This window comes from Ovis canadensis, chromosome 12 (genome assembly GCF_042477335.2).
Source record: "Ovis canadensis isolate MfBH-ARS-UI-01 breed Bighorn chromosome 12, ARS-UI_OviCan_v2, whole genome shotgun sequence".
In the NCBI taxonomy this organism is placed as follows: domain Eukaryota; kingdom Metazoa; phylum Chordata; class Mammalia; order Artiodactyla; family Bovidae; genus Ovis; species Ovis canadensis.
The window spans coordinates 47,454,731-47,475,537 of record NC_091256.1 but is presented as its reverse complement, the minus strand read 5'-3'; the positions used below and the strand labels follow the sequence as shown (position 1 = coordinate 47,475,537).

At 36.6% G+C, this 20,807-nt stretch overlaps 1 protein-coding gene across 6 annotated transcripts in view; it reads left to right on the top strand.

The window, feature by feature from the left end:
• Nucleotides 1–20,807, top strand: part of NME7 (NME/NM23 family member 7) — a 240,091-nt gene that overhangs the window by 91,881 nt on the left and 127,403 nt on the right. For all 6 annotated transcript variants that reach the window (XM_069545584.1, XM_069545585.1, XM_069545583.1 and 3 more), the window contains 2 exons: nt 5,792–5,856; nt 9,686–9,754. In XM_069545584.1, coding sequence (XP_069401685.1) covers nt 5,792–5,856; nt 9,686–9,754 — 134 coding nt within the window. The remainder of the gene's footprint in view (nt 1–5,791; nt 5,857–9,685; nt 9,755–20,807) is intronic.

Here is a 20,807-nt window from a genome sequence, read left to right as displayed (position 1 = left end):
AATTAGAGTTTTTTTAAAATGTGAAACTATCTCTCCTCACTGATTTTTTATTGTTTTGGAAAAGTCATTTTTCTCATAAAAGTTATATTTATGTTAAAATGTAAAGAATTTTTGTTATATTTAAATTAATAAATATCTTAAAATTTCCTGTTTTAATTTATAATGCAGCAAATATTTATCAGTATAACCTAGTACATAAAAGTGTTTTAGAATTTTTAATAATTTCTAAGAAGAGGTCCATGAAACCAAAAAGCTTTGGGAACTTTTTGCCTATAGGATGAAATTTAAACCTCTGTATATAAGATCCAAAAGTCCTTCTATCAGTGTCTTCTGCCACCTCTGCTATGCTCTCTCCTGTCTCATTTCCCCTTTCCCAAAAGAACTTTGCTGTTTTACTTCTCCGTACATTTGCTCTATGCTCTTTTTGTCATGAATATCCACTTTCTTTCAGCTCTCTTAAAGTTCTGTGTCTGAATGCCTCTTGGGACATTTATCTGTATAATACTCCTTTCATAAATTCTACTTTATTTAAAATTAATATAACCACTCTAGCTTTCTTATACTTATTGTTTGTACAGTATATCTTTTTTATTTTTTTAATATAAATTTATTTATTTTAATTGGAGGTTAATTACTTTACAATATTGTATTGGTTTTGCCATACATCAACATGACTCCTCCACAGGCATACACGTGTTCCCCATCTTGAACCCCCTCCCTTCTATCCGTTTACTTTCAGCCTATCTGTGTCTTCATATTTAAACTTGCTATCTTATAGATATCATATAACTGGATCTTGATTTACTAATGCATCTAAAATCTTGACCTTTACTAATCTCATTTATGAGGGCTCCAACCTCATGACTTAAGCACCTCCCAAAGGCCCAACCTCCTCATACCATCACATTGTTGTTGTTTAGTCACTAAGTCGAGTCTGATTCTGTGACCCTGTGGACTGTGGCCTGCCAGATTCCTGTCCAAATCCCCTGTCCAAGGGATTTCCCAGGCAAGAATACTGGAGTGGGTTGCCATTTCCTTCTCCAGGGGATCTTCCCAACCCAGGGATTGAACCCACATCTTCTGCATTGGCAGGTGGATTCTTTACCACTAAGCCACCACTGAAGGCCCCTATCATCACATTGGGCATTAATATTTCAACATATGAGCTTAGATAGTACTCAAAAACTTAAATTATAGCAAGGGAAAAAAGGAGGCAAACCTTTAACCTGTTATGATTGTAGGTAAGTGAAAAATGAAGATTAATTCTGAGTAAGAAGAGCTTGTGGTGGGTAGCTGAGATTGAAGATATAAAGACTGTTCAAAATATTTCAGGGTTTCAAAAGACACTGGGTAAAGAGTTAGAAGGTGGTCTGATGGTGAGAGTGAGAGGAAAAAACGGACCAAAGTGGAAAGGAATAAATATGTGGAAAAGGATATGAAAGATTTCATGTTGGAGGAGGGTGATTCTATCCAGAGCTGGAATTGAAGCTTTCAGCCAACCTCTTTCTCTCCTTTTCAAAAGGCTACTTATATCATGAGAAGAGAATAATCATGTAGATGTTTTCCCAAGCAATTGTGTTTATATATATATATTTTATCATTTACCTTGAGTTCGTTAGAATTAATGTTTGTATGTGGCATGAAGTCACTATGAACTTTTTTTCTTGAATTGTTGAAACAAAAATTTTAAAAAAAAGTTTTTTTCCCTTCTCTAATTTTAATGATTCCTTTACAATTTTCTGGTGTTTTCTAACTGTGCTCTGAAGAATCTTAGAGTTTCTCAGACTCACATCAGGTAGAGAGCTATGATTGTTTCCTTCCTTTGGCTATTTCTTTTATTAACTTTGTTATTCAATGAGCAATATTTGTCAGCTACCTACTACATCCATGCTAGACTAGTGATACTGGTGTCACTAGAGATACCATGAGTCTTAGAATGAACATGGCATTTGCCTCAGGAAGTCACACTGTCTGTCTCATGAGTTTCACATATCAGGCTTCCATACATTCCTTTTTTCCCATTAAAACTGGCAGAAAGACTGATATGGAGACCCAGTAGTTTTGTGATGTTAAGCAAGTTTTATCTATCGTCTCCAAATCTTCATATAGTCTCATTCTGTAGTCGGATGGTAATCCCTGTTTTAGCATATTGCTGTAAGGATTAAATGGAATAACTTCCTGTGAAAGGGCTGAGTTCCCAACAATTAATTTACTTTCTTCTTTTCTAACTTATCTATATTTTTCCTATTGATAAAAGTCTTGAAATTTTGGTTATTACTCCTGTGTCCAATGTCATCTGACTATTTGATACAGATTACTAATAAGTTGGGGCTTCTCAGGTGACTCAGTGGTAAAAGATCCGCCTGTCAATGTAGGAGACGCTGGAGACACAGGTTCAATTTTTGGGTTGGGAAGATCCCTAGAAAAGGGAATGGCAACCCACTCCAGTATCGTTGCCTGAAATACCCATGGACAGAGGAGTCTGGTGAGCTACAGTCCATGTGGTCTCAAAAAGGGGCGGATATGATTGAGCATGTACATGCAAAACCTCTCTTTCCTAACCCTCTGTTGATACAACTTTCTTTAATATCATCATACCATCTTGCTTAAGCCAGCGTATTTATCTTAATTTCCAGGGTGCTTAATTTCCTTTCATTCTTAAAGATCCGTATATTCCAAGAATTTTCCTCTCCTTTTGATATTATAATACTACTGTAATATTTTTCTTCTTGATTCTCTTGCAAATGTCCTTTTACATGTCTTTATTCGTTTGAAGAATTCATTCTTCAGTTCCCAAACTTCAAGTATTTTCTCGAAACTCATTCCTCTCATCTCTCTCTCTCTCTTTTTTTTTTTTTGCTTTTCCCCTTATTTTTATCAAACAAGTACTCATCTGTTCTCATCATGCCTCATTGCATGTCTATCTATTGGAATACAGCCCCACATTACCAATTTAATAAAGGGAGTGTGTTCATTCATTCCTTGATGATTTTTTCTGCCATTGAACATATTGTCTTCTCAAATGCTGATCAGTGTGCTTCTCTAAAATTCTGTTTCTGTGTCCAAATTAATTCAGTATCTTTATTCTTAATTCAGGTTCATACCTTGTTTTCATCTTAAAAGTGCTATCATTCTTCTGGTCACTTAGATTCAAATCCTTTATTCCTTCATCTTCATGCTCTATGTTCACTTTAGTCCTATTACTTTTTTTTGGGAATATCTTATATTCAGTACTTTTTTATTTCTTTACTTCTACCATGCAAGTCCAATCAGCAGAGTAGATGATGCCAACAGCCTTTGCTATTCTTTCTGTCCCTTATTCTTTTCTTCAGGCCAGCTCACCCATTGTTATTACATTAATAATCTTCCTGTATTCTCCTATTCACATTTGCAGTGGTTCATTTCTTTTGGCTGTGTTTCTTTTGAAGGAAGATTTTTCTCACCAGATTCTCAATGTTGATATAAATTATTTTAATTATAATGTAACTTAAGTATGTCCACACATACAAATAAATGTAAACTTTTGCACGTACAGCTATATAACTAAAACAATTTACAGATTCATTACAAACAAAACTATAAAATGGATAAAATTTAGGTTAACATTAATGTGACAAAAGATGTTTGTGGAAAATCAGTAAGTTCAAGATGAATATGGCACTGAGTATTCTGCATTTGGCAGGGACCTAGTGTACTCTCGAAACTTCTGAGAAACCTTTCTTTCTACAGCATGCTATTGTATCATTTGGCCTTCAGTTGGTACAAATATATCTTTTGAGAAATAGATCTGTCCTTGTCTTTTTTGTTTGTTTGTTTTTTCATGCCTCAGCCAGCTGTCATTAAAATAGCCTATTTGGCAGCAGTAAGACAGTAAATAAAAATACACATTCAGGCACTCATACTACTTATTTGATACTGATACTAGATATTTGGGATCATTAGGTAAGCATCAAGATGATCCAGAATAGGGAGTGTGTCTGTGCGTGTAATGTGTGAAAGAGAGAGAAAAAGAATCTCAGTTCACTTGAAAAAGAGAAACTTAGATTTTTATAGGAGACTAATGGAATCTCAAAAATCAGTTCTAGACCTTCAGAGTCTAAAACCACCATTATAAAAATTGCTATTTGTGGCATAAAGACCAAATTCTTCATGTTGACATCCAAGGCCTTTATAAATTTGGGTTAGATTTCTTTTCCTTTTTAGCTTTTTTGACCTCTTACTATTGTGTATGGACTTCCCGGGTGGCACCAGTGACCTGGGAATCCACCTGCCAATGCTGTAGACCTAGGTTCAATCCCTGGGTCCAGAAGATCCCCTGGAGAAGGAAATGGCAACCCACTCCAGTATTCTTGCCTGGGAAATCCCATGGACAGAGGAGCCTGGCAGGCTATAGTCCATGGGATCACAAAGAGTCTGAAGGCGCAAAACTGAACTGTCTGAGCACACCCACAGGCACTATTTGTGTACACAGGTTCACATTTTCCCCAGCTTTATGCCTTGTCTCTTTTTATACCTTTGTCCCTATATAATCCCATCTGTCTATAACCTTAAAGAGCCAGTTCCTGCCCTCATTTCCCACTGAAGCTTCTGTTCTCTTCAGTTTTAATTTGACATTTCTCCACCTTTGACTTCTTTTGGACTCCTTCCATATCTGGTTCTTTAACACCACATTTTTAAAATAATATTAGTTTAACTCTTTAATTTTCATAGTTTTTATATCACAAAGCTGAAACTCCAATACTCTGGCCACCTCATGCGAAGAGTTGACTCATTGGGAAAGACTCTGATGCTGGGAGGGATTGGGGGCAGGAGGAAAAGGGGACGACAGAGGATGAGATGGCTGGATGGCATCACCGACTTGATGGACGTGAGTCTGAGTGGACTCCGGGAGTTGGTGATGGACAGGGAGGCCTGGCGTGCTGCAATTCATGGGGTCGCAAAGAGTCGGACCCAACTGAGCAACTGAACTGAACTGAACTGAGACTTCAGGTTCTTAAAAGTTTTTTGCATAATCTTCAAGATTGGTTTTGAGGAGAACAGACTGTAGACACAGTGGGGGAAGGCGAAGGTGGGATGAAATAAGAGAGTGGCATTAAAACATATACCTTACCAGGTGTAAAACAGATAGCTGGTGGGAAGTTTCTGCATAACACAGCTCAACAAGGTATTGTAGTTAGAGGGATAGGATAGGGGCGGGTCTGGGAGAAAGGTTCTCATATGAATACTTATGCCTGGTTCATGTAGTTGTATGGCAGAAACCAACACAACATTGTAAAGCAGTTATCCTCCAATTAAAAATAAATTTAAAAAATAGTTTTCAAAACTGAAAAAAATGATTGTCAATATTCCTGAAGCACTTTACTAAACATTTGGGACTACAAAATCAAATGGGATTAGTGAATCAAATGGGGTTACGGTATTAGAGGTCTAGTTTTCCTGGGCAGATTTATGTGATTCACTCTTACATAGTGTAAGCAGGTCTTAGTTGCTCGATCTTGTCCAAGTCTTTGTGACCCCATGGATTGCAGCCCATCAGGCTTCTCTGTCCATGGAATTCTCCAGCTGAGAATACTGGCTTATTCCCCCTTCTCCAGGGGGTCTTCCCAATCAAGGGATCAAACCTGGGTCTCCTGCATTGCAGGTAGATTCTTTACTGTCTAAGCCAACAGGGAAGCCCAAGTGTTTAAGCAAAATACTTTGATATAGAAAATTTGCATTTTCTAAAGGCAAAGTTAAGCTAAAATACCTTAAAAATTTTGTATTTTTGCACTCATTTGTTCTGTATTTTCAGGACTTCTGGGAAAGATCCTGATGACTATCCGAGATGCAGGTTTTGAAATCTCAGCTATGCAGATGGTAGGTAGTTTGCAAGAGTCATTAACTTACTGATGAACTGTGTGTGTGTGTGTGTGTGTGTGTGTTTTAATAGCATGCTTTAATACGTTTTACATTGAATTTTCTCTGTGCACTTGTGAACTCAACACATTAAAAGCAAAAAGATATGTTGAACATGATAACTGATAGTAAAAAATATTTTTGAAATGATTTTACCAGTATAATCTCTCACTGAGAGCTAACCGTCCAATGGTACATCTAATTTAAGCTTATAAAGCAGATTTATATAATTCCTGGAACTTTAGTTGCAGAGTAAATGTGGACTGAAACAATGCATTTAATTCCTCCAAACAAGAAATAGTTTTAAGCTGAGTACTTATAATGAAATTTTGTTGTCTGGATTTGTGACTAAGAAGGGAATCAATTTGGCCTTTTTCCCTGACCAGGACCTTTGCTGGTTTCTGGACTTTCTCTCAGGATCTTCTTTAGAGTTAGCACATTTCAGCCCCTCTCTTGGCAATAACACCACTAAGCCTCCGGAGTCCACAATCATTCAAAATTGCCCAGCTGACACATTTCCAGGAAACCCTTCACTGAAGAAACAATACTAACTTCTCTAGAGCTCTTCTGTATCTTTGTGGTACACTTATCATTGCACTTGACAAATAAATTGGTACAATTATTATGCTGCTACTGCTAAGTCACTTCAGTCGTGTCCGACTCTGTGAGACCTCATAGACGGCAGCCCACCAGGCTCCCCTGTCCCTGGGATTCTCCAGGCAAGAACACTGGAGTGGCTTGCCATTTCCTTCTCCAATGCATGAAAGTGAAAAGTAAAAGTGAAGTCGCTTAGTTGAGTCCGACTCTTTGTGATCCAATGGACTGTAGCCTACCAGGCTCCTCCGTCCATGGGATTTTTCAGTCAAGAGGATTGGAGTTTGTTGCCATTAATAATTTGAATTTTACAGTTTTTGAAAGACAGCAGGTTTGTGTTATTGTGGTAGTGAATTACCAGTTCTGGAAAGAATTTTCATACCAGTTTATTTTCTGTTTCTCTGGAAAGGAACTCCTTTTGATTTCTATGAAGTCTTTGCATCAGCCCAGATCAGAGATCAGGGCACTAACTTGGGTTCTGCCTATTTTGTATCGCAGATTGGTGGGAATGCTCATAAAATGAGAAAAGATTAGATGTATCAGCTAGTTTGCAAAGTTATCAGGCACAGCTCGGAGACAAATGAGAAATTTAATATTTGAAGAATCTTGCCCAGGACTGTAATGAAATTGATAGCAACAGCGTTCTCAAAGTATTAGCTTGGTGATGTAGTGAGCCACAGGATTATGGGATCTAAGCCTGCTTACGTAGTAATCACTGTGAACATTTTAGAACTAAACATTAATCTAACTCTAGACTTACAACCTAGCATAGTGATTGCCCATAGTAAGTGCTTAGTGAAAGAAAAGAATAATTTGTTTTAAAAAAGATTAATTGAATTTATGGGGGAGGCATGGTAGTTTAATGGCAATCAGAATCATTGTGATTTTTGAAATCAGCAAACTCTATTTCTGAATCATGGATCTTCTACTTTCTGGGTTATAAACTTGGCCAGATTTTAAGCATTCTTATCTTCAGTTTTCTCAACTAGGCAATGATAATATTATTTGCCGCTGTGGCTTATTTTGTGCATTAAATAAATTAACACTACACAATACTTTGAAGATTTCCAGTTCAAATTACCAAATATTAAATAAATTATTCCTTGTTATTTGGGCTTCCCTGGTTGCTCAGATGGTGAAGAAACGGCCTGCAATGCAGGAGGACAGGGTTTGATGCCTGGGTTGGGAAGGTCCCCTGGAGAAGAGAATGGCAACCCACTCCAGCAATCTTGCCTGGAGAATTCCATGGACAGAGGAGCCTGGTGGACTATAGTTCATGGGGTTGAAAGGAGTCAGACAAGACTGAGCAACTACTACTTTTAATTTTCACCCTGTTTTTATTTTGTAATATTAGTAATATAAGAAGTTGTATGAATATTGAAGAAGATACTGAAATCAAAGAAAGTTCCCTCCCTGTAATAGCTGTGTTGCCTATGCAGAGTACATCATGCGAAATGCCGGGCTGGATGAAGCACAATTTGGAATCAAAATTGCCAGGAGAAATATCAGTAACCTCAAGATAGGCAGATGACACCACCCTTATGGCAGAAAGCGAAGAAGAACTAAAGAGCCTCTTGATGAAAGTGAAAGAGGAGAGTGAAAAAATTAGTTTAAAACTCAACATTTAAAAACTAAGATCATGACATCCAGTCCCATCACTTCATGGCAAACAGATGGGGAAACAATGGAAACAGTGACAGACTTTATTTTTGGGGGCTCCAAAATCATTGCAGGTGGTGACTGAAGCCATGAAATTAAAAGATGTTTGCTTCTTGGAAGAAAAGCTATGACCAACCTAGATAGCATATTAAAAAGCAGAGACATTACTTTGCCAACAAAGGTCCATAGCAGTCAAAGCTATGGTTTTTCCAGTAGTCATGTATGGATGTGAGAGTTGGACTATAAGGAAAGCTGAGCGCCAAAGAATCAATGTTTTTGAACTGTGGTCCTGGAGAATACTCTTGAGAGTCCCTTGGACTGTAAGGGGATCCAATCAGTCAATCCTGAAGGAAATCAGTCCTGAATATTCATTGGAAGGATTGATATTAAAGCTGAAGCTACAATATTTTGGCCACTTGATGCAAAGAAGTGATTCATTTGAAAAGACCCTGATGCTGGGAAAGATTGAGGGCAGGAGGAGAAGGGGACAACAGAGGATGAGATGGCTGGTTGATATCACCAATGTGATGGACATGAGTTTGAGCAAGCTCTTGGAGTTGGTGATGGACAGGGAAGCCTGCTGTGCTGCAGTCCATGGGGTCATAAAGAGTCGGACACAACTGAGTGACTGCACTGAACTGAACTATGAAAATAAATAGTTTGAACTGTTGTCTGGTTAGGGAGAAGCTCCGTGGTCTTCAATCCTGGCAACAATAAAAGGACAAAGTAGGGAGGAAAACAAAAACCTGTGTCTAGTTTTTAAAAATTTGAGGTTTTGGTTCTTGAAACTCGAGAACTTAATGAAATTTTATTTCTAAGTTTGAATCCAGCCTGGATAAGAATGAGTCTTTGTGGCTTTACCTTACTAGCATACTCTGACAATTCTTTCTGAAGAATAGTAGGATTTTCAGATGAATGGTGTCAGAGCTTTATTATGAGCCAGACTAACTAGGGATTTTTCTGAGTACCTGGGAGGATAAGAGTATTATTTCCAGGCCCCTCTACAAAATTTGAAGCAATGTTCTTTGGTAATGTTGCTTTCTTTTGCCACTGATCTGTTGATAAACAAAATTACATTGTGCCTATGTCTTTTTTGTATGAAGAATGAGGTTTTTTCTTCAGTAAGATAGATTGTAGTAGTTGAGAGCCCAATCAGTGGGATCAGACAGTTTGAGATGGAATGCCAGGTAGTGAAGGTTCTATTACCCCACTGAGTCTTCACCTCATTTGTAAATTGGAGCTGTTAACATTGCTTATATTGTAGGGCAATTGTTATAATTAAATAAGGTGGTACATGAACAGCACCTGGAACAATGCTTGATATATTAAGTACTCGATAAATGTTACAAATAAATTCTTATTTTTGATAAATGATAATTTATTATTGATGGGCTGAACTTTAACACTTCTTCAAAGACTAATTTCTTCAGGGTTTAAATTTTAAAGAAAATATATCTGAGAGAACATAAATATTGAATGCTAAGTGTGATTCATTCTATTTTTTTGGTTGACTTATTTATTTATTTTTTTAATACAGTTTAATATGGATCGGATTAATGTTGAAGAGTTTTATGAAGTTTATAAAGGAGTAGTGTCTGAGTATAATGTAAGTACTGAAGTAAATGTGAAGTATTGGTATTGAAAACTTGTGTATCTCAGATTTTGTAGATCTCAGTATAATTTATAATCATGAAAGTATTCCTTGAAGTATTCACAGTTCTGCCAGTTGACAACTGATCATACCAATGACTGAAATATTTTTATCCCTGAAAGCCAGTGGGTCAGTTTTTAAAATATGATGCTATTTCATTTATGGAACAAAAATATACAGAAATCCAAAAATCACTTTGCTGAGATATTGACACGTTTTGATAGGCTTCCCTTGTGGCCCAAACAGTAAAGAATCTGCCTGCAGTGCGGGAGACCAGGGTTCGATCCCTGGGTTGGGGCTATGCCCTGGAGGAGGGCATGGCAACCCACTCTAGTATTCTTGCCTGGAGAATCCCCATGAACAGAAGAGTCTGTAGCCCAAGTGGGCTACACAGCCCATGGGGTCACAAAGAGTCTGAAACAGCTCATCGACTAAGCACAGCACATGGAGATAATATTCTCAAGGTAGAAGACTGTTGAAAATGCTTTAAAAAGTTGAGAGCAAATAGTTCTTGATGTAGTTGCACAGCAGTTATTTCATAGCATAGTCTATTTAATGATACAAATCCAGATAGAATCATCTCAAAATACAGTGGAGAGTGAATAATAGTAAGACTTAAGGGGAACTGTTTAGAGAGCAATGAAATTCATTCTTGAAAACGAGACTGTGTTCAAATAAACCAAGTATTGTTCCTTAAAATAACACATGACAGATATTTAATCAAAATTAGTTTCCTTCCCCTTTTATCAAATTAGATACATTTGTGCTGGTGGCCTGCCTCATCACCCTTATTGCTTTATAGGGCATTTTGCTCTTTTTTTTTTTTCTTTTTGAGTAAAGTTCACCCTGACAGTGAGACTAGATTCCCCTCTCCTCATCTCTCTACACCCTTTCCTTTTAACCTAGTTTTAAAAAATTTTATTTCTAATTTTTTTAAAGTTATTTATTTATATTTGGCTGTGCTAGGTCTTCATTGGTGCATGGTTTTTTTTCTCAAGTTGCCAAGAGTCGGGGCTGTTCTCTGGTTGCGGTACACAGGCTTCTCATCGTGGTGGCTTCTCTTGTTGGGGAGCACGGGCTCTAGGGTATAGGGGCTGTAATAGTTGCAGGTAGTTGTGGGGCATAGGCTTCGTTGTTCTGTGGTATGTGGGCTCTTCCTGCATTAGCGATTGAACCCGTATCTTCTGCAATGGCAAGTGGATTCTTTAGCACTGAGCCAACAGGGAAGTCCTCAACCTACCTTAGGAAAGGAAAAAGGCACTGGTCCAAGAACTGGCCTCAGCTTTTCTCCTGTTTAGCCTTACATAGTAAAGACCGATGATGAAATCTTGTATTTTGCATTTAGCACGCTGGTAGTGTTCTACCCTTCTTTAGAGGAACCAAAGTGCTTTTCCTATTGTTACAGCTTTTCAAGCTTTAATCTTATCAGCTTCTTCATTTTAGAGTTATGCTTTTTCTTTTTTTGAATGGAAAAAATTTTGAAGTGTGTTCTTAACATCATTTATTCAACCAGTGACAACTGTTTTCCATTTTTAAAATGTTTCTTTTTTACATTTCCCTTCTTTTATGTGTTACATTGACTTTTAAATATATAGTCAAAAGCAAGTACCTTTGTTAATGCACATTATAGTTTTACTGTTTATAAGATAGAGAGACTCATGGATACTTATCTCACAGTCCCTTTGATCCTGAGTTATATTCTCCTACAACATCAGATAGAATTGAATTTGGTAACAAGTAGTAGTTGGGTACATTAATGTTTTATATCCATATCTGAGGTAAGTCATATTTCCTGTTGGTAAACAACTTTTTTTTTAAAGCTTATCTTTTACAATTTCCTTTTTGTGGAGGTAACATTGGTTTATAACAGTATACATCAGTTTCATGTGTACAACATTATATGGTGTGTTTTATAAATGCCATACATGCAACTTTTGTATAGTATACATTTACTCTTGGAATTTTTTGAACTCAGGATTCTGGAGATTAAGATAAATGTATCACTGGGTGAACATGTTATTTTTCCTGAGAAATCAGGAATTTGAATGCCAGTAGTGTTCTTGCCTGGAGAATCCCAGGGACAGAGAGCCTGTTGGGTTTGTGTCTATGGGGTCGCACAGAGTCGGACACGACTGACGCGACTTAGCAGCAGCATTATTATACTTTAATGTCAGAACAGCTCAGAATGATTGGTGTTGATATACTTTCTTCTGTTTAATCTTCTCAGTAAGATATCTTCTATAATTATTAATTAAATCTTGTAATATTAATGAAAGAATCTACTTAGGAGAAAGAACAGAGGGACTTTTTGAAAGGGAAAAACTACTTTATTCCAGACTAATTATTAGTCTTGTGAGTAGTTTTTAGTAATGGTCATAATTTTTATTCAGCTTAAAATGGCTTATTCAGCTTAAAATATATATTTCAAATGGTTAGTTTATAACAGCCTGTTAATGGGAGAATGCACTGGCTCATGCACTGGCTCATATAGTATGAGCCAGAATATATCAATATCCAAGTATCTTTGAGATGTTACTATATTTATATGATATATAATTTTATTGAATCTAGGAAAAGTTATTTCCTTGAAAATTTTTCCCCAAAGGGAAGTAAGAGTGTTTTTATCCCAGTAATAGTTTATTGAAATAAATAATATTCTTATGAGTGATTTATAGTCTGACTGTTTAAAAGTTCTAGTCTCATTCATTCTGACTATTTCATTCTCTGACTATTTCATTCAGAGGAAGTTGTGTGATGGTCTGTATTCACATACTAGAAATGCATATGTTTGTGATATCTTTCCTTGGGTAATTTGTGATCATAAGAATCAGATAGCAAACCCTGGATCTCACTTGCTATTGCGATTGTTTTATTTCTCTTGGGTGTCTTATTTCTCATGACAGTTAATATTTAGGTGGAAGAGGTAAAATGCTGCATACTAGATGTCTCTTAATTTTGAAAAAGTGAAAATGTTAGTCCCTCAGTTGTGTCCGACTCTGTGACCCCATGGAGTGTAGCCCCTCAGGCTCCTCTGTCCGTGAAATTCTTCAGGCAGCAATACTGATGTGGGTTGCCATTCCCTTCTTCAGGGGATCTTCCCAACCCAGTGATCATACCCAGCTTTCCTGTGTTGCAGGCAGATTCTTTACTGTTCGAGCCACCGGGGAAGCCCCTTAATTTTAGGAGCTTTATATAATGCTATAAAGTAGGCCCTGTAAAAATAATCTTAAGAGGCAACATAATCGAAAGGAACTAAAAGACAGGTGATCTGATTCTTATTGACTTTGTATAATGCTTTGACCTCTTTGTCTTCAGATTCTTACTTATAAAAGAAGATATATAAGGTCATATTAGTGGTTCCATCCATTTTATTATTTTTTAAACTTAAAGTTTTCTTAATGTCAGGCGCGATGACCCAGAGAGATGTTATGGGGAGGGAGGTGGGAGGGGGGTTCATGTTTGGGAACGCATGTAAGAATTAAAGATTTTAAAATTAAAAAAATAAAAAACTAAAAACAAACAAACAAACAACAACAACAACAAAAAACAAAACAAAACAAAAAAAGGATGTGAAATGATCCTCTCAAATGTAGAATATGACAGTGGTCCTTAAACTTTTTGGCTCTATGGATCAGTTTCGTGGAAGACAGTTTTTCCACGGATCCTGGGGAAAGGGATGGAGGGATGGTTTTGGGATGAATCAAGTGCATTGCATTTATTGTGCAGTTTATTTCTATTATTATTACATCAGCTCCACCTTAGATCAGCAGGCATTAGATCCTAGAGTTGAGGACCCCTGGAATACATAGTGGGAAATAATACAGTGTCACTGACACTGCCATACTAAATGTGTGTGTGTGTGTGTATAATTCTACTCTAGTTCTAGGTTATCTCATATCACTTGCTTCAAACTGTAGAATTTTCCTAGCTCCCAAATTTCATTGCAGCTGCTTACAGCTTCCTTACCTCAGGTTCTTTCCTTTTTTGACTGTCGAGTCAGATGCTAGGTTCAGATACCAAAACCACCAGTCGTATGACCATAGAAATTACTTACCTTTTTTAAGCCCTAGTTTACCTGTATATAAAATTGAAACAATGTTATTATTACTTTATAAAATTATTGTGGTTATGAAATGAAATAAATCATGTAAAGCAATCTCACATATTACTGAGATTGTTGCTTTAGTAAATAACAGCTGTTTTTATTATTACTACTTTTATTGTTATTAAGGCTGACATTCTTTATAGTAGATTCCATGTTGATCATTTACACTTAAATTTGCTGCTTCAGCATTTGCAGTCATGAAAAGGTAATAATTACTATCTTATAGTGTTATCATGATCCAGTTATTTGCCACACATATATTACTGCTTGTGGGCCAGACAATGTGTTGGATACCAGGGAGCCAGAAATGCACACTGCCTGCATTCTTGGAGCTTATGTCCTGGTGAGGATGGATATTAAATCAGATACTCCATTTCAACTACTTAAGGACTGTAATCAAAGGGCTATTAAGGAAGGAAACAAGTCCTTTTTTGTTTGATACTTTTTACTTAAGTAAAAACCTAGGTTTGAGAATTCTGTTAATTCTCTTAATTAATTCTTAATCTACTAACAGAATTCTCAAGTTCAATTTTTAAGGATCACTTTATGTTTTTGATGCAGTTCTTTTTTCAACATTTTCTTTGTGCTTTGTGTAGCCCTCTGTTTATCATTTTAATAGTATTTAACACTGAAAGAGAGAGAGACACACACATAAAAGAAAGGTGGACAAAATTGGCACTTCCCTTTTTGGATAACATACTCATCCCTTCTTCCGCCCCAACTGAGGATTTAGGCTCTTGACATTTATGTGTAGGCAGTACTTCATATCATGAGACAGAAGATCCTCCTCAACATAATTATCCATAAAAATCAATTTCATATGACCTTTGTGAATTAGTGAAGTAACTTCAGGGGCATAATTTAGGGGTTCTCATGAGTAGGGATCTGTTTACCATATTAATTATGAAGTCCTCTCCTTCCTTTTTTAACTTCTGGCATTTTTAGTAGACATGATGATTGAGTTCTGATTAATATTTAAATACTGGTCTGTAATAAATTGCCTTTATTTTACTTTGGCATTGGGTATTATAAGCCTTCCAAGGTCATTAACATGTTTACATGGCCTACCGTGATCTGACCTCATCCCTTTTCTTTTCTAATGTGGACTGTTTTTAAAGTCTTTACTGAATTTGTTACAACGTTGTTTCTGTTTTATGTTTTGGTTTTTTGGCCACAAGGCATGTGGAATCTTAGCTCCCCGACCAGGATTGAACCCACACTCCCTGCTTTGGAAGGCAGTCTTAACCCCTGGACAAGCAGGGAAGTCCCCTGGGCCTCATCTCTTAACTGCTTTCCTGTGGTCTCACTCAGCTCCTGATACCATAGCTCTTTACTGAACTTCATATACTCCAACTGTACTTCTTCCTCTAGGTCTTTATATTTGTTTTTGGTTCTATCTGAAATGTTCCATTCACTGAATCTTTCAGTGAGAGGCACTTTTTTTGGACCATGTTTTTCCTTAAACCATTTCACATATACAGTTAAGAACCTTAAAAAGTATACATCTATTTCCTCCCTCTTACTCTGCATGCTGTTGTTTTAGATTTTACATTTATATGTTAAAAGCTTTATGATACATTTTTAATATTTTTGCTTTAAATAATCAATTAAATTTTCTTTTTTAATTGCTGTGAAACATGTTTTATATTTACCCACATATTTACCATTGTTTTGTGTGGCTCCATATTTTTGTCTGACGTTTTTATTACTGAGTAGTATTCCATTTATGTATATATCACATCTTCATTATTCATTAACCTGTTGTTGGATACTTAGACTGCTTCCATATATTGGCTCTTGAAAATAATACCGCTACTGGAATGCATATATCTTTTTGAATTAGTGTTTTTATTTTCTTCAGATATATATCCAGCAGTGGAGTTGCTGGATCATATGGTAGTTCTGTTTTTACTTTTTCTGAGGAACCTCCATACTGTTTTCCATAGTGGCTGCACCAGTTACGTTCTCAGTAACAATGTACTAGGGTTCCCGTTTCTGCACATCCTTGCCAGCATTTGTTATTTGTAGACATTTTGATGGTAGCTATTGTAGCAGGTGTGATATCTCATTGTGCTTTTATTTGCACCTCTCTGGTATAAAGGATAAACTATCAGGAGAATATTGCCATTATTTTGTAATAACTGTAAATGGAATATAATCTATAAAAATATTGAATCACTATGTTGTACACTTGAAACTAATATTGTAAGTCAGTGATCTTTCAATCAAAAAAGAAAGATTTTATCAGACAAACAAAATCTGAGAGATTTTGGCCATCTGTATGTCTGTTGGCCATCTGTATGTCTTCTTTGGGAAAAATGTCTATTGAGCCCTCCACATTTTTTAATAGAGTTTTTGCCTTTTGACATTGAGTTCTATGAGCTCTTTATTTTTGATATTAAATCTTTATCAATCATAGTATTTATAATTTTTTTCTCCCATTCAGTATGTTGTCTTTTCATTTTGTTGATGGTTTCCTTTGCGGTATAAAACTTTTATGTTTAATAGTTCCCATTTATTTATTTTTGCTTTTATTTCTTTTGCCTAAAAGACTGATCCAAAAAAAATAATGCTGCAATTTATGTTGAAGTGTATTCTGTCTGTATTTTCTTGTAGAAGTAATTTTTTTTTTGGATTCAGGTCTTACTTTTAGGTCTTTAATCTTTCTTGAGTGTATTTTTTATACAGTGTAAGAAAATGTTCTAATTTCACTCTTACATGTAGCTGTTCAGTTTTCCCAGCATCACTTGTTAAAGGGACCATCTTTTTCCATTGTGTATTCTTGCCTTCTTTGTTGTAGAGTGATCATAAGTGTGTGGGTTTATTTTGGGCCTTCTGTTCTGTTCCCTTCTTCTGTGTGTCTGTCTTTGTACCAGTACCATGTTCTTTTGACTACTGTAGCTTTCCTGTGTAGTCTAAAGTCAGGAAGCATGATACCTCCAGCATTTCTTCCCCCTCAAGATTGCTCTGGCAATTCAGGGTCCTTTGTAGTTCCAGATAAATTTTAGGATTATTTGTTTGAGTTCTGTGAAAAATGTCATGGATATTTTGATAGAGATTGCATTAAATCTGTAGATTGCTTTGGTTAGTATAGCCGTTTTAACAATATTACTTTCTCCAGTCCAAGAATGCAGGATATCTTTGCATCATCTTCAGTTTCCTTCATCAGTATTCTATAGTTTATGTAGTATAGGTCTTTTACTTCCAAGACAAGGATGCCAACTCTCCCTGCTTCTATTTAACATAGTATTAGAAGTCTTTGCCATAGTAATCAGAGAAGTAAAAGAAATAAGAGGCATTCAAATTGTGAGGAAGAAATAAAACTGTCACTATTTGCAGATGCTATGGTATTATATGCTACCCTGGAAGCTCAGAGTTAAAGAATCCACCTGCCAGTGCAGTAGATGCAGGCATGATCCCTGGGTTGCAAAGATCCCATGGAGAAGGAAATGCGTACCCATTGTAGTATTTTTGCCTGGGAAATTCTGGTGGGCAGATGAAACTGGTGGTCTGCAATCTATGGGGTCACAAAGAATGAGACACAACTTAGCAACTAAACAACAAGTGTTATTATATAGACAATATCTTAAAGTCTCCACCAAAAACAAACAAAAACTATTAGAATTAAGTGAATTCAGTAAAGTTGCAGGATACAAGGCTCACATATAGAAATCTATTGGTTTCCTGTACACTAAAATGAACTATCAGAAAGGTAAAGTGAGAAAGCAATCCCCATTTGAAATTGGGTAATAAAGAGTAAAATACCTATGAATAAACTTAACCAAAGAGGTTAAATACCTATACTCTGAAAAAGCCTTTATTTTTCATTCATTTCGAAAAATATTTTCCAAATATTTTCTCAACTGATTATAGAATTTGACATAAGTTGTTTTTATCCTTATCTTTGTTCTGTTTTCTTTTTTTTGGATGTTTCTACATTTTTTGTTGTTTTTGTTCCAGTGTTTTTTGCTGCTTTTTTTGTTATTGTTGTTCGTGTTTCATAGCTAATCTGATTATGATGTGGCCTACTTTATTTTTCTTTCCACTTTTTCTCCTTGGATTTTGTTGTATCTGTGGGTTTATCAGTCAGTCAGTTCAGTCACTCAGTCGTGTCCGACTCTTTGCGACCCCATGAATCGCAGCATGCCAGGCCTCCTGTCCATCACCATCTCCCGGAGTTCACTCAGACTCATGTCCATCGAGTCAGGGATGTCATCCAGCCCTCTCATCCTCTGTCGTCCCCTTCTCCTCCTGCCCCCAGTCCCTCCCAGCATCAGAGTCTTTCTAATGAGTCAACTCTTCGCATGAGGTGGCCAAAGTACTGGAGTTTCAGCTTTAGCATCATTCTTTCCAAAGAAATCCCAGGACTGATCTCCTTCAGAATGGACTGGTTGGATCTCCTTGCAGTCCAAGGGACTCGCAAGAGTCTTCTCCAACACCACAGTTCAAAAGCATCAATTCTTCGGCGCTCAGCTTTCTTCACAGTCCAACTCTCACATCCATACATGACCACAGGAAAAACCATAGCCTTGACTAGACAGACCTTTGTTGGCAAAGTAATGTCTCTGCTTTTGAATATACTATCTAGGTTGGTCATAACTTTTCTTCCAAGGAGTAAGTGTCTTTTAATTTCATGGCTGCAATCACCATCTGCAGTGATTTTGGAGCCCCCCAAAATAAAGTCTGACACTGTTTACACTGTTTCTCCATCCATTTCCCATGAAGTGATGGTACCAGATGCCATGATCTTGGTTTTCTGAATGTTGAGTTTTAAGCCAACTTTTTCACTCTCCACTTTCACTTTCATCAAGAGGCTTTTTAGTTCCTCTTCAGTTTCATCAAATTTAAAAACTTTTTAGTGATTAATCCTCAAGATTAATTAATTCCCCATAATTTCTGTTCATCATCCTTTCTTCTTTTGAGGCTCCAATTACACTGGTTGACATTGTCCCATAGTCTTTTTTTTTTAAATTTAAAAGTTTTTCTTCGCTCTTCTTTCTTTCCATGCTTGCTTTTTAATAGTTTCTGTTGCATGCCTTCAAATTTATTGATCTTCTACAAGGGTTTATCCTCTTTATCATTTATAAATTCAGATGTAGTTTTCATCTCTAGAAGTTTTGTTTGGATCTTTTAAATATCTTCTTTTGCTGTGTATTATGTACATGTTTTCTTCTATAATTTGAGCATGTAGAACTTATTTATAGTGAGTTTTAAAACTTCTTGTTTAATTACATCCATCCTTTCTATCATCACTGGGTTTGTGTCTCTTGAGTTTGGTTCTGGTGATACTTTATATTTTCCTACTTCTTTGTATGTCTGGCAATTTTTGTTATGTACTGGTATTGTGGAATTTACACCGTTACATGGTGTTGCTGTATTTCTTTAAAAAATGTTTGATTTTTTTCTGGCCCTTGGACAAGTTACTTGGCATCAGTTTGACACTTTTGAGACTTGCTTTTAAGCTTTCATAGGATAGATACAGAGGCCCATACATAAGGCCCATTTAGGCCAACTACTATAGTATATTTTAATGGAAGAAAATGAAGAGGAACTAAGGAGCCTCTTGATGAATGTGAAAGAGGAGAGTGAAAAGCTGGCTTCAAACTCAGCATTCAAAAACCTAAGATCATGCATCTGGTCCTATCACTTCATGACAAATAGATGGGGAAAATGTGGAAACAGTGTCAGATTTCATTTTCTTGGGCTCCAAAAGATGGTGACTGCAGCCATGAAATTAAAAGACACTTGCTCCTTGGAAAAATAGCTATGTCAAACCTAAACAGTGTTTTAAAAAGCAGAGACAGTACTTCGCTGACAAAGGTCTGTCTAGTCAAAACTGTGGTTTTTCCGTGTATGGATATGAGAGATGAACCATAAAGAAGGATGAATGCCAGAGAATTGATGCTTTTGAACTGTGGTGTTGGAGAAGACTCTTGAGAATCCCTTGGAATATGGGGAAATCAAACCAGTCAATCCTAAAGGAAATCAATCCTGAATATCATTGGAAGGACTGATGCTGAAGCTCCAATACTTTGGCCACTTGATGCAAAGAGCTGACGCATTAGAAAAGATCCTGATGCTGGGAAAGATGGAGGGAGGAGGAGGAGGGGACAGCAGAGGATGAGATGGTTGAATGGCATCACTGACTCAATGGACATGAGTTTGAGCAAATTCAGGGAGATAGTGATAGGCAAAGAAGCCTGGCATTCTGCAGTTCGTGCGATCACAAAGTGTTGTATACCCTTAGTGACTGAACAATAACAACTAGGGTATAATACCATTCTGAGGACTCTACATGATGCCCTGTATATATGGGGGCTTTCCACTCCAGCTTATAGGAGTACAAATTCTTCCCAGTCTTATTCTGTATTTATGAATTGTTTCATTTACTGCTTTCTGGGACTTCTTTTCTCAGCCTTCAGTAGTATCCTCTATATATTACACATACTCTTAGTCTAAGACTCAAAAACTTCTCTGCAGATCCCTGAGGCTTACGCTCTTGTTGCTCTCCCACTTCCTCTAGTATTCTGTTCAGCAAATTGTAGCCTCATCGGCCTCCCTAAACTCCAGTCTCCATCTGTTCTATTCAGTGAGAATGTTGGGCTCTTTTGTGTTTCCTATACCTGTTTCACTGTCTAGAAGCCTTCAGGCAGTAAGATGGGCAGTTGTACAGCTTATCCCTTTCATTTTCCTTCTCTTGAGCATCATGGTACTGTGCTGTCTATTGTTCAGTGTCTAAAAACAATCTATGTTTATTGCTTTTAGTTTCTAGATGTTTAATGTGAGAAAATGATCTGATGCCTATTATTCCTCATTGCTAAAACTCATTATGATTTTTATAAGTTTCTTTGGGAGAAACACTTGGAATATATATCTTTCTAAATGTTCATTTAATATATTTTG